General features: G+C 35.4%; 1 protein-coding gene across 4 annotated transcripts; it reads right to left on the reverse strand.

Moving 5' to 3' along the window:
- Positions 1 to 9,811: 9,811 nt before the first annotated feature.
- On the reverse strand, positions 9,812 to 12,872 carry LOC122005712 (ATP-dependent DNA helicase Q-like 4A). 4 transcript variants are annotated; one of them, XM_042560850.1, is made up of 6 exons: positions 11,680 to 11,729; positions 11,357 to 11,577; positions 10,901 to 11,261; positions 10,694 to 10,825; positions 10,143 to 10,270; positions 9,812 to 9,893 (listed from the first exon to the last, which is right to left on the reverse strand). In XM_042560850.1, the coding sequence occupies exons 3-6, from the start codon at positions 11,123 to 11,125 to the stop codon at positions 9,839 to 9,841; spliced, it is 540 nt and encodes a 179-aa protein (XP_042416784.1). In that variant the 5' UTR covers positions 11,126 to 11,261; positions 11,357 to 11,577; positions 11,680 to 11,729; the 3' UTR covers positions 9,812 to 9,838. The 4 variants fall into 4 exon arrangements, with proteins under 4 accessions (XP_042416784.1, XP_042416782.1, XP_042416785.1 ...); XM_042560848.1 differs by lacking the exons at positions 11,357 to 11,577; positions 11,680 to 11,729 and adding an exon at positions 12,649 to 12,872; XM_042560851.1 differs by lacking the exons at positions 11,357 to 11,577; positions 11,680 to 11,729 and adding an exon at positions 12,649 to 12,871 and having other exon boundaries at positions 9,812 to 9,887.
- Between the last annotated feature and the right edge of the window lie 625 nt (positions 12,873 to 13,497).

Here is a 13,497-nt window from a genome sequence, read left to right on the forward strand (position 1 = left end):
TTTAACAGCCATTCCTTGCATAGCTTGAATTCTCAGTACTAGAGCATGTATTGAGGAAGTAAATGGTGAATGAATGCATTGAGAGCTTAGAGGTGACGGGTTTATATAGAACAGATGTGGATTTACTAGGTATCTAGGTTTGAAATGTTCTTACTTGGAGAAGAGATCAAGTCGAAAAGTCTATTAAATGCAGTGGTTTCCTTTTGCTGCAATCAATTAATGGTGAATGCATTGAGAACTTAGAGGTGATAGCTAGAGTTTCTATAGAACAGATGCAGATAAATCAACCAGGTTTGAAACATTCTTGACCTTGTATCTAGGTTTCTATAGCATGCTCTAGATGGAGGAAAATGTATATCAATGTGCTTAGATAATGAAGTGTTTGATGAAGATTGTGAACTTTTTCTTGACCTTGAGGACATCAATTCTTTGTATCATTTGGAGTCAATTTCAGGAAATTTGATCGTTGCCTACATATGGTAAGTAAGTTTATTTAAGCAATTTCAGCAACTTTTTCATCACATGTTTGCTTCCCAATTTTAGCAACTTATTATGGTTTATTGTTACAATTTCACCAACTTATTATGAGTGATCATTATTTTTTAATCCACATGATTGTTTTGTATCTAAATTTTATTATTTAGTATCTAAATATTATTTTCTCAGTTGCAACTGCATTGCTTTACTTATGCTGGGAAATTACTGCATTGCTTTATGTTTGTTGGGAAATTCTAATATCTAGCAAGACAGAAAATCCCTGATTTGAACTGCAAGAAGTTTACTAATATTGTTGTGTGAACAAGTTTACTCTTGAAAAATTCAACTTCTAGTAATTTTCTCATACCATGTTATTCTCATTAAGTTAATAGTTCATCATTTCTATTGAGAGGTTTACTAATATCAATTGATGTGGTACACTTTACATAAATATAGCTCATTCATTTTCAACCGGCCCTTAATGTTTGCCTTCTGCCATTTGTTCTTCTAGACAGGAAGTACTTTGCTCATATCTTTTTTCTTGTATATTTTTAAGTATCTTAAATGTGCTTGTCCTCAAGAAATAAAAGAATTTGCATGTATACATTTCTGGTATGTTTAATATGCAAGACTGTTCATAGTAAGTTCTCATGTATGGATGTTACTATCATCAGCCATAACTTAGTGTTATGAGTGATCATTATTTTTTCCAACTTATTATGAGTGTTTTGTATCTAAATTTTATTATTTAGTATCTAAATATTTTTTTCTTTGCAATGATAGGTGTCTGTATAAAAAGATGGTGAAAGATACCAAGACAAAGAAATTCAGATTTATGAATCCTCACAAACTCCCATATCTGGCAAAAACGGCACAAGACAAATCAGTTAAGCTTGAAACCCTGAATCAAAGGGCAACTCTTTTAGCAGATAAGCTGACAAGTGCATCAACAGATCAACTAGTGTTAGTGCCATGTAATGTCGGGTAAGCAAGAAGTAAAACATCACTTTCAATTGCTTCCTTTCGATAATTTATTCAATTTTATGATCTAATCCTATGTATTTGCCTAGTTTCCATTGGAATCTTAGTGTTATTGAACCTTACAAGGATGCTATTTACCTGCTGGATTCCCTAAGTTGCCGCATTCGCGATGATGATTCAAAATACGTAATGGAAATGTGAGTTCAGATTTCTTTTAGTAAATATTTATTATAATAAAAATCTTATTTAACAAATATTCTTAACGTATGAAGGGCCTTAAAATTGTTTAATTCAACCAAGGGAAGGAAAGGTAGGAAAAATGTTAAGTGGGAAGTAGTTAAGGTATGTGTACTTTTGTTTAACATATATTGTAATGTGTATAATTTTCATTAACAATTTGACTCTAATTACTATATATAGGCTCCTCAACAACCGGATGCGAAACAATGTGATTTTTTTGTGATGCGATTTATGAGAGAAATTATTGAAGAAGTTGAGACTATTGAGAGAGATTCGCTGCAATCAATAGTAACATTATTTAGCTTATCTCAAATTATTTGACATAAACTATTTAAAATTGCAAAGTGATCAGTGTTGATTATTTTTTCCATTAACATAAATTGTGTATGCTCACAGTTCACAAAAATAGGGTACTCTCGTGAACAAATTGATGAGGTTCGGTCCGAGTTGGCGGAGTGCATACAAGATCATATTTATGAATAGGTATGGAATGATAGTTGCCATAATTCTATTTAGATTTAAGTTCATGGAATGGTGGTTTTTTTTGGTGGAATCATAGTTAATGCCAATTTTTTTGATGCAGTGCATAGTTACCAGATCGACCTTGAGCAGTTGACCCCAAAGAAAAGTTGTCACTGAAGTTTAAAAACTTGTGAAAATTTTTAGTGAATGATGATGTTTTGTGAATGATGATGTTTTGGAAAAATTGTCACTTAGGTGAAAGGATGTTTTCTGGATTAATATGCAAGTACAAAGCACTGTATTATATGTTATTCTGTAAAGTTCTGTCAATGTAAATTATCTAGTTTCTTTATCTAGCTTTTGTTCCACTATTGGGTTTGTTTTTCTAATAATTACTCGTGCAGCAAAATATTGAGCAAGAAGCTGTAGATCTTATAATCAGGTAAAGTAGAAAAAGTTAACTACTTCATTATGCTTTCATCTTAGTATTTGTATATTTGATTTGTCTTCTTTGAACCAACTTCAAGTCAAAAAGCCAGATCCTCTAGATAGCTGTTAAAAATAAGGTATTATTTGGTTTGTCAGTGATCTTAATATTTGGTAATATTTGGTCTTTGATGCTCACGACAGAGTTCCAACGCTGCATGATTACCTTGTTCAAGCAGATTGCTCGCTGCCTCAGTAGCTCGCATTTTCAGGTTTGTTTCATCATTGATATTCCTTCTTTTTAGTGTTCTATATTAAAAGGAAATACTAACTGTCGATGAGATTGTTATCCTCTTGCTTGAACATGAACCAAAGTATATAAATTTGACCTTTTGATCTGAAAGTATAAAAAAAAGTTAATTGGATACTAGTTTTTTATTTTTTTTTTGCAGTTGCATTTGTTGTATTTTCATATGTTTCTCAGTGAACTTCTAAACAATTCTTTTTTCATTAATTTATTAAGGCTTATTATAAGTTTCAGTTTGATGGTGCAAATTGTTTTCTTTTGTAATCCATCTGTTTCTTCTTTGGTTTAGGAAAGTTGAAGTGAATCCCTTGATAGTTGTTTCATAGGTTTGTTCCATTATTTTCCAGTACGTACTGGAATCACTATCAATAGCCCTCAAGGACTGTTTACAACCTTGCAATCAAATTAATTGGACTTATAATCTAATGTATGGTCATCTGGAGCATGAATATTGGAGGATTCATGAATGACTCTTCGGATGATGAATGTATGTCATTTAATATTGGTTCATGTATTTATTTAGATACATCTTGAGTATTCCTATAAATACCCTATGTATTTAACAATTCAAAGATGAAGAAAATCAGAAGTAGTTGAACACTAACACTTGGACGCCAACATTTTTGAGTTGGCGCCTAGATTTGACCATCTAACAGACACGGCTAAAGGATCAACTTCTATGAACACCCTTAATAACTTATACAGATATTTGTGAACAATTAGGTTGGTGGCTATCATTTATCCTCCCTTTTTGTTGTTTTTTCCATGTACCCAATGCAGCTTTCATTTCAAAGGTTCCAAGCTGATGAACAAGGATGGGTGGACACAATCAAGTCAGTGCGATTTGGAGGAGCTGTCAGGATTAGTACCATGGATTGGCTTGGGCAATCTCAATATTTGCGTCAAACTATCTTTTGGCCTTCCCTATCATCTGCAGTATCTGAGGTATACTATGCACATTTACCGTGAATTTTCCTTATTGAGCTTGGGCTAGTGACGGTTACGAATGTATTTTATTTCAAGAACCGTATAAGCAAGTGTTCGTGCATCTAGTTTTATAACAATGCACTTCGTATCTTTGATCTAAAAAGCTTCTGAAACAAGTCATCTTCTCCAAGCATGCCCTGGTCAACATGCTAGTCACCTACTGGAGTCATTTCCTCGATGGCACGGATGAATACCTAAAATCCATCCTCTACTCCACCATTCTTTGCCACTCCTCAAGCCGAAACAACTGCAAAGGTAGAGTCAACATCAAGTATTACATTGTGCCTGGCTACAAGAAGACCGGGGCCGCAAAATCCAATAAAGACAGGTCAAACATCAAGTAGCATTTTGTAACTTATTCCTCTTAGGTTATATGCTTGGTTAATATATATGCTTAGAACTTGTAAAGACAGGTCAAACATTAATATGCTTGGTTAATATATCCATCTACAGCACTCCCGCTTTTTCCTCTAAATATGATTTTCATTTAGCACAGAACTAATGCCAATTTTTTTATTTTGATGCAGTGTTTAAAGAGCTTGAGTAGAAGTTGGCCCTAAAGAAAACTTGTCAGTTATGATATAAACACACTTACGGTATGAATTACATGTATATATAACATTGACATATTATTTAGTACGAGATTTACATGTATGAAAGTTTTCATACAAAATTTCTTGATTGCCTACAACCCCAGGTGTGCTGATGACAAGTTGAAGAAGATGGCTCTAAGAGTGATAGCTGAAAGCCTTTCAGAAGAAGAGATTGCTGGACTTAAAGAAGCAATTCCATGCGATGGACACCAACAACAGCGGTTAGTCAATGATGAGGTTTTGTAAAACTTGTGTGTTTGAAAAATTATTGTCATGAAGTTAAGGATAACTTGTATGATACAAATTTAATTTGTGGATCAATATGTATACATTTTGTTTGTATAATATAAAGTTTTATTTATTTGTTAAATAGTCTTATTATAAAAATGATTGTGGTTGTGGATATTCAATTATATGTAAATTTTGAGTATTTTTTATAATTTTTGCTATTTAATTAAGAAAAACACTATTTTTTATAAATTTAAAAAGACAACATTTTTAAGTAATAAAAGACAACGCTTAAAAAACAATGTCTTTGAGACCAACCACAACGCTTTTAAAGCGTTGTCTTTGATATGTGCATTTTTACAACAGCATCTTTAACAACGCTTTTTAAGAACGAATAGACAACGCTTAAAAAACGTTGTCTTTGTGACCAACCACAACGCTTTTAAAGCGTTGTCTTTGATATGTGCATTTTTACAACAGCATCTATAACAACGCTTTTTAAGAACGAAAAGACAACGCTTAAAAAGCGTTGTCTTTGTGACCAACCACAACGCTTTTAAAGCGTTGTCTTTGATATGACTTTCTACAACACCATCTACAACATCACTTTTTAAGTACATACGACAACGCCAAAAAAGCGTTGTTGTTTAGCTTTTTTCTTGTAGTGTGACTAGCAAGGGTAAGTCCTAACCAAAGGATAGGTAAGTGAGAATTCTACCAAGTGAAGCTAGGTAGTGGAAGTCCTAGTGAGTGAAGGTAAGTAGTGAAAGTCTTGGTGAGTGAAGCTAGACCCTAGTGAGTGAAGCAAGGTAGTGGAAGTTCCGGTGAGTGAAGTCGAACCCTAATGAGTGAAGCTAGGTGGTGGAAGTCCTGGTGAGTGAAGTCAGGCAATAGAAGTCCTAGTGAGTAAAGTTGCGCATCCTTAAGGGAAGCCAACCCTATTTGTGTAGGAAGCATCCGACGATCGAACTTAAGTTTTGATAATGGCAAAGGGTTCAAAGTTAAGTTTGTTTGTTATCTAAAATATTTGAATGAGCTTTCAGGAAAGTCCTAAGTGTACTTAGGCAAAAGTCCTAGTTTCGGTTAGGTAAGTGGAAAACCCTAGGGGGAGGTAACCCTAGGTCCTAGGGGGTGGTAACCCAAGGCGGGAAGTCTTGGTTGGTCGAGGGCATCAGGCAAAAGTCCTAGAGTCGAGGACTCTAGGTGGAAAGTCCTGGTGTCGTGAACCAGGTGAAAGACTGGGTGGGTCATGGAGCGGACATCTAGCGGAAAGTCCTGGAGCTTTGGGCGCTGAGCAAAAGTCCAGTTAGTCTGGAGGATCAACTGGCAATAGGTAATTTCTCCTGAGTGGAGTAGGTGAGGACGCGTTCCCCGGTGAGGGAACAATAGGCATCGGTTCGACTTAGGGTTTCTGGTTCGAAATCCGAAGTTAGACCCGGACTCAAAATATTATGTTTATGTAAAATACCGAAAATAGGCCAATATTAATAAGGGAATTTTCCGAAATTTTTGAAAATTTTTCGGGATTTTTCCGGATCTCGTATGGACGAGTTAACGGGGATAAAAACGGGGCCCGGGAAAGCCTGTTTAGGCGATCCGTTTAAGCGAGGAAATGTTTATATTTACATTTCCTTTTCTTTTAATTCTTTTTATTTTTTTTATTTATTTCCTCATCTCGCCGAACCCGAGCCATCCCCGCATTTCTTCCCTTTTCTCCCAGACGCCGCTGCACCTTCTCTGAGCCCTAACTGCCGGAGCACCAACCGCCTCTCCCACTCGTGCATAAGCCCGGACCAAGGGAGAAGCCGACGCCTTCTTCTCTTTGTGTTTCTTCTCTCTGTGCTTGTGCCCGTACGACACCGTCGATTCCTTGTTGCTGCCTTCTCTGGACCGAAGCAGCGCCGGCCATCCTGTGCCCTAGTGCCGATCTCCTGCAGTGCTCTCCTTTCCTCTACCCTCGTCACCTCCTTACCACCGAGATCCCTGAATCACCGCCGAGCCCTAGTTTTCGAGCCACACATCGCCATCTCAACCCTAGTTCTCCGGCCGACTCCTCTGTGTGTTGTTCACCATCACTGTTTCCTCCTCTGTGCCAGCCACTGAGCGTCGACGTCTCTTCCCCTCACTGTCGCCGGCCATCAGGTACAGCCAAGCCTTAGTTGGTTTTGGAGGTAAGTTGTGAGGTGTGGAATTTGGGTTATGGCTTGATCTGTGTTAATGATCTCAGTTCTTGGCCTTGCTTGGACCAGTCGGTGGATTTCTTCTCTCTGTGTTGCTGTTGTGCCCTAGTTCATCCACTGCCGGTGCCCCTCTCTTCTTTACAGCAGAGTGGTGATCTTAGAGGTAAGGGAGTTGCCCTAATTAGTGAATTGGGTACTTGATTCTTGTGTGGTGACTGCTTGATCCTTTTTGTTGCTTTGAGCAGTGAAGTGTCCGACTTGTGTAGTGTGCTGTGGTTTGTTCTAGATTTCCAGCAGCAACCACATCAAGTAGTCCTTGTTTCAGCAGCAACAGCAACGGTGGTTGAGGTATTGTGGAGAAATTTGATCTTCATTGTAGATGATTGCTAGTTGGGTTAGCAATAATTGTTAACCTAGTTTGGGAATTTATTTAATTGTGTAATTAGGGTTAATGAAGTTAACCCTAATTGATCAATGGATTAGGATTTAGTTTAGTTAATGAATGCATGATAGAATTAACTAAACTAAATATTATGACACAGGACTTTGACGCGAGACGGTATCTCGACGAGTATCTTGATTACCGGATTGGACCATTTTATTGGAGGCGGGTACTTTGACTTATGTCTTTTGATATGCATAATAAAGTGTTTAACATATAGCAATGATTGTGTTATCCTTTTGATTCGGTTGGTCACTACATGATCTGTTACATGTTGTTTGTTTATTTATTATGCACTGCATGTTATTATTGACCTGACCATACATGCTTTCGGTAGTGACCCAACCATATGATACATCATGTTCAGGACCTAGGGTTTATATGACACCCTATCTGTTTGTGTACCTTCCATCCGATACATTGACTTGTGGTACACCTTTTATTTATGTATGGATCTTGCTATGCTATTCATGAGATTGCCATCTTAGTATCATGCATCATGTTTGCATGCTGTGCGATTGTCGGCTCCACTATGGTTGAGCCCATCGCCAGTTACATGTACTGCACACACCACCACCACCCATGGATTAGTGGTATACCAGGCAGGTGTGTGGCGGTTCTGCTGTTTGGCTCCGTTGGTCAGGAGACTCAGCGTGGTAGCCGACAGTCAGTTCCGCTCTGTTTGGCTCCATTGGCATTTAGTGTAGCAGCGTGGTAGCCGGCAGATGGTGGACTCTGTTTGGCTCCGTTGGTCAGGAGACTCAGCGTGGTAGCCGGCAGAGATTTTTCCTCCCCGTCATTGTGTACCGGGAGATGAGAGCATTGAGCTCCCCCATTTATGATTTGGGGCCAGAGGATAGGAGTACTCCGACAGTATTCCATTCACTCAGTCACTGTCAGGAACAGTGATGTCTGAGTGCACGGTCACCATCACTACAAGAAAACAGGCCTTCAGAGACGAAAAATTCTGTCTTTGAAAGTCATTTTTCCGTCTCCAAAGGATATTTGAGACGGAATATTCTGTTTCAAATATCCGTTAGTGAATATTCTGTCTCTAATTTCAAAAACAGATTAAAAAATTGTTTATGAATCTGTTTTATTTTGACCAAATGAAATTAATTAAAAATAAAAATTTCGTTTCTAATTTTGTTTTAAATTCGTCATTAGTCTGTTTCAAATTACATAACAAATATAATTTTAATCTATTTATAAATTTATTTATAATTCTGTTTATAAATTCGTATATAAATTCTGTCTCAAATTTTGTTTTAAATCCGTAATTAATCTGTTTCAAATAACATATCAAATATAATTTTAATCTGTTTATAAATCTGTTTATAATTTTATTTATAAATTTGTATATAATCATTTTTAAATTTATTACTAAATTTATATTATATTATATTTTTATATTTCTCATCTACATAGTACTTTCAACAATCACACATTTCAAATAAATTAAAAATATTTAAAACAATTAATTTTAATGCAAAAGTATCGTACAATTAATATTGAAATAAATAAATATTCATATAATCTAAATACATTTAACCATTAATCAAAGATAAAGTAATTTAATCTTTATTTCACTTATCACAACACTCACGGGGACCAGATCCTCTTAGATATAAATGATTTGTATATCCCACCTCTTGAATCATTTTTCGAACCATCTCCTTTAGACTTTCTTCTCTTTGCCTACCTTCCTGGATAAGTTGTTCTTCCATCTATCTATTTTCTTTGATAACAAATTCCAATTTATTTTTGCTTTTAGTAATTTCTTCCTCCATCCTCTTGCTAGTAACACGCACGTCTTCAATTTCTTGAAATAATTTCTTGTTCTTCTCATGGGAGCACATTTCATTGGAACTTCCATTGTATGATCTTCTAAAGTGTTGATTGCATTCAAATCCGTACACCCTCCCCTTGCATAGGTCTTCCACTACATCACCATGACTTGAGATTGAATGAAGACTGAGTAGACTGATCATCAACATTTTGTCTCTCTTTATATTGTTCCTGTCCATATTACAATAGTTTATATTAATTTAACAAATAAAAAAATAAACAAGAATTAATATAAGATAATAAAAAATCAATGAATAATTAATTATGTTTACTTACACTAACTCGAGCCGATTTGTTATCCACAAACTCTCCAGTACCTTGCTTTCTTTTATGCATTCGTTCAAAAACTTCAAATTCATCCACATCTCATCCCAAATCTTTTTTTTCTACAATTATACATCATATATGTCAATATAAAATAGAACAAATAAGATACACTGAATGTATATCTAAATGTCAAATATTTAATAAATTTATCAGATGTTTAAATTATTGGAATAATGTGGTATCTGGTCTATTGTAAACTGGAGCTAGTCTTTAAAATATTAACATAAATCTAGGGTATATACCCATAGATCCAAGTAATGGAAACATGAGGATGAAACAATAGAAAGAAGTGCATTTAGGGAGGGCATCTTACCTCAAAAGGAACAACTCCTTCAGTGCTTCAAAGCCAGTAAATGCATAGCATTTCCCTACCTTGGATGTCACCATAGCTGCAACTTGATGAGGAAATTTTTTAGTTATTTTAGTACCAAAAGTATGTAAGGATAAAAAAAGCTTTAATGATTCGACTACTAAATGACAAAAATAGTGGATCAAACAATGTTGGAATCACCTACATTTTAACTTTTATAGCATTAATGGTTTTGTTTGTGCATATAATACATTGTCCACTGCCTAAGTAGTTGAATTATGAAACAGCTAATGATGTCAATATGATAATCCTATGTTGTATAGAAAAAACTTACTTTGCAATTTTTTCTGGAGTGACATACTGCAATTTGTATTTGCAAACATCAGACATCACTTCCCGAAAAATATCCTGTTGTTCAGCCCATTCAATATTGGCACCAAGATAAGTAGCAGGAATGTTTGCCTGCTAAAAAAAAACATGTAAAACAGTTCAGTTTAGAGTATTTTACTTATGAATAGTGAAACTTCATTACACTGTCTATAGTACTTGTAATAAATGCATAATTTGATCTTGAATGAGTGAGACAAGAGGATAGACAACTAATGTTACTCCAGAGCTGATGAGAGCAGGAAGCTGCAACAAAACTTCTATATACAGAACCAGCCAAGAAAAGTATATTTGTGCTACATGAGTTCCAAAATAGCAGTTATGTAATGCTTCTCAAATAATATTACCTAGAATGGCAGAAATTGGTTTAACAATAAAAGTTTAAATATGAATCACAATCCCTAATGAGGATTAAGAAAAATGGGACTAAACTTTTGTACATATTAGACAGGAAAAATAGATTCAAAATTAAGTATATAGACTACAATGATATTATACCTGGTATGTCAAACTCTTTCCACCACCAGTTGGCATTAAAACAAAGACATCACAACCACTCATTGTAGCATTGATCACCTCTCTTTGATTGGGGTGAAATGAGTGATTACCGAACACTTTTCTGTTGTTAGCCTAGGAAGAAGGAAAACTCAATAGTACCAAACATAATAAAGATGAAAAGTCACAGAGAAATTAAAAGGGAATCACCTCAAGTTTCTTTGTCCATGGAAAGTCTAAACTTTTCCATTTTTTATCTCCAGATCCTTCAATGTAATTAATGTCAAGAAGCTTTGGAGTAAATACTTGTCTTTCTGCAGATGTAGTCCCAAACTGGTTTGCATAACAGGATGGAGTAGGTGAGCTCCAAGTCATAGTATCTCCTGGTTCATTTCTTATGTAAGCCTGGGAGTTAAAGTTGACAGGATCTGTCATACTTGAGGGCCTCTCAAGTTGAAAATTCCTTGAAGTAGTTGTTGATGCCGTGAAAGATGATCTCTGTCTTTCTTCATCTTGATTTGAAAGGGAAAGGTCTTTCTCAAGATGCTGAATCTTATTTTTGAGATGTAAACTGGCACGAATATTAGGGGCAACAAAAAATATTCATTAAGGAGAAAAGAGTTCTCATGTAACAAAGCATTCAAGTACATGTATACAAGGACAAACCGCTCCTGATTAAGATTTTTGCAGTGTTCAGGACTAAGCTCAGAAGCATTATCAAGAAGTTCAGTTGAGACAGTAATGAGTTTCAGTGGCAATGCGTCTTCACGAGGGCATCCTATGTAACTTCTAGAGACTGGAGTGAAAGGTGCCTATTTAGATACAGAACCTTCTGGTGTGCCAGTTACTTGATAGTGTTCCATAACTATTTGGTCTACATCAATACTCTGAAATTTATAATAACTATGATTTATATGAAGCCTCTAGTAGACAACCATATCTGAATTTTAGATTAGAACTCCCTAAACAAAGAAATTGATAAATCCTACCTGCAATAATTCATCATCATCAAGGGCATCTAAAAATATGTCATTGGCAAGATTATCAACAGAATCACACACAACTTCATTGGTATTAACAATCATACGAGAAGAAGTTTGTGGCATCACTGTTTCAGTGACAAATGGTTGTCTTGGTCCAAAAGATACTTCATCATTTTTACTAAAATTTCCACAATTCAGTGTATCATCTCTAGGATGTGATCTGTAGTGTGAATCATAGATGACTTTGGAGCTCCGGTTTTCACGGCATGAATATTCAATCTTTTGTGAATTATTAACTTTTTTTAACCATGTGAGAGGGTGGCAGAGATTCATGAAATTTATTATGGTCCTTTACTGCAGAAACTTTTTTAACTCATCCTTTGATTTTGTAGACATATTTCCTTCATTTTAAAAAATATATACAAACATTTTTCATAAACAAAATAAGCTAGAGCTAATCGTTCTCTAAAAACACATATTACATTAAAAGACTAATTGGGTCGTAATTAAGCTAAATAGGAACCTAGACAATCAAGTTTTGTTATTGCTTCAATCAGACAACAACTTGTATGCACAACAAGAAAACAACAATAATAAAACATTGCAATAATAATATCTGGTTGAAAAAATAATTTTATTAATAAAACAGTAAATAAAAAAAAACAGTAGAGTTTAATCTTGCATACGGGGCAAACAAAGCAGCATATGTAGAAAAAAATGTGCAGTGACAACGAGACCAAGGCTACGGTAGTGGAAAGGCAGCAGTCAAGATGACCAAGGCTACAACCAATGTGGTGGTTGCGGCAATGGCTAGGCGCAACCACCTCGCAATTAGGTCGTGCGAGCGATTGGCATCGCGTGCGACAACCATCACACGGTTAGGTCATGCGAATGACCTCGATCGCATGAGTAGGACACAACTAGTGCTGCAGTTCTAGGACAAAGAAGAAGGATGGAGAAGAAGATTAGGATTACCTAAACTTGATCTTGTTCGGTGGATCGTGGAAAGAACTCCGGAGAAGAAGATCGCGAGCCCCTTAAGCCGGAGCGTTGGGTGCCTTAGAGTCGTGCGTGATTTGGGACCAGAGAAGAAGATCGCTTGCCCCTCAGAGCCATTCCTACCTTAGAGCTGTGCCTGATTTGGGACCGGAGAAGAAGATTGCGTGCAGCCGGTGCAGCCGGAGAAGAAAATAACGCTTGCAGCCGTGCGGGATTGCGGAGAAAAAACATAAACTTTTATATTAGAATAGGGTTTGGTTTTTGATTAATTAAAATAAAATATATTTATAATTACTTAATAATTTTTTTTCTTAAATTATATAAATTATAAACTGTTTTTTTTTCTGTTTAAAATAGATTTATAAACCAATAGGATTTGGTATCTAATTTCGTTATTAATCTGTATTTATTTTTATTTATAAAAAATAATTTATAAATTTTTTTTCTAATTTATTTTAAATTCCGTTTTAAAAATATTTTTCTATATTATTTTTTTAAAAGTGGAACGGATTAATAATTCCGTAGCTAATCCGTTTATAATTTACTAAAATTTAAAACAGATTTTATTTTCGTTTCAAAAATCAGTTTCTGAAGCCATATTTTCTTGTAGTGCATATGCATTTATTGTATTTTATTGTTGTGATTGCTGCACTTATATGCTGCATTTGTATGGATGCATTTGATTGACATGCATACAGGATTATGATTTCTTCGATCTGACGACCTGTTACCTTTGTACCTTGATTCCAGTTAGTACAGTTATCTCCTGATTTCATTTCAGTTGCATTTATTCCTTCTCGTATTCAGGAGACTGTACGCATGATT

The sequence above is a fragment of the Zingiber officinale genome, chromosome 7B (genome assembly GCF_018446385.1).
Source record: "Zingiber officinale cultivar Zhangliang chromosome 7B, Zo_v1.1, whole genome shotgun sequence".
In the NCBI taxonomy this organism is placed as follows: domain Eukaryota; kingdom Viridiplantae; phylum Streptophyta; class Magnoliopsida; order Zingiberales; family Zingiberaceae; genus Zingiber; species Zingiber officinale.

What these genes read in the sequence shown, in the direction of transcription:
- LOC122005712 (XM_042560848.1), bottom strand. Translation starts at nt 11,125, where the DNA reads ATGACAGATCCTGTCAACTTTAACTCCCAGGCTTACATAAGAAATGAA. An exon ending in CATGGACAAAGAAACTTGAG is followed by an intron (nt 10,826 to 10,900) that starts GTGATTCCCTTT and finishes CCTTCTTCCTAG; the next exon opens with GCTAACAACAGAAAAGTGTT. An exon ending in ACTCCAGAAAAAATTGCAAA is followed by an intron (nt 9,894 to 10,142) that starts GTAAGTTTTTTC and finishes TTCCTCATCAAG; the next exon opens with TTGCAGCTATGGTGACATCC.